Source organism: Camelina sativa, unplaced genomic scaffold, assembly GCF_000633955.1.
Source record: "Camelina sativa cultivar DH55 unplaced genomic scaffold, Cs unpScaffold01854, whole genome shotgun sequence".
Taxonomy (NCBI): domain Eukaryota; kingdom Viridiplantae; phylum Streptophyta; class Magnoliopsida; order Brassicales; family Brassicaceae; genus Camelina; species Camelina sativa.
In genome coordinates, this window is record NW_010922971.1 from 1 (window position 1) to 519 (window position 519).

The window sequence follows — 519 nt, forward strand, 5'->3', positions numbered from 1 at the left end:
AAATCCTTCAGAACCTCCACGTGGGATCCAAATGTAATAACACTGATTTTGATGGGAAGTTCATTATTTTTATTAAACGGTAAAGTGTTGCTAATTTTTATTTTTGTTGGCATATGCAGGAGTCTTTACCTCAGGACTATGCCAGAATATTTGCTTTTGATAACGTCGCCAGGACTCAAAAGCTTGTGCTCAAGCAAGCCCTGAAGATGGAAGAAGAAGACAGAGATGACTGTGTACAAACTGGGTCATATGTACGGATGCATATTAAAGAAGTGCCTCTTGGTGCCGCCTCTAAACTATCCTCGCTTGTGAACACGACGAAACCCATTATAGGATTTGGTCTTTTGCAGCATGAATCCAAGATGTCGGTTCTGCATTTTAGGTAATCACTCTTTAGATATCTGTTTGTTGAGATCTTGGGTTCCCAGCTATCTTCTCATCACCTTTGTCTATGCTTTGCAGCGTAAAGAAGTATGATGGTTACGAAGCTCCTATTAAAACAAAAGAAGAGCTTGTGTT

The 519-nt window shown here is 39.9% G+C and overlaps 1 protein-coding gene across 1 annotated transcript in view; it reads left to right on the forward strand.

The window, feature by feature from the left end:
- The first annotated feature begins 6 nt into the window (after positions 1-6).
- LOC104774191 (pre-rRNA-processing protein TSR1 homolog) overlaps positions 7-519 on the forward strand; it is a 3,135-nt gene continuing 2,622 nt past the window's right edge. Inside the window, exons 1-3 of the mRNA XM_010498850.1 lie at positions 7-33; positions 120-382; positions 463-514. Coding sequence (XP_010497152.1) covers positions 207-382; positions 463-514 — 228 coding nt within the window. The 5' untranslated portion in view covers positions 7-33; positions 120-206. The remainder of the gene's footprint in view (positions 34-119; positions 383-462; positions 515-519) is intronic.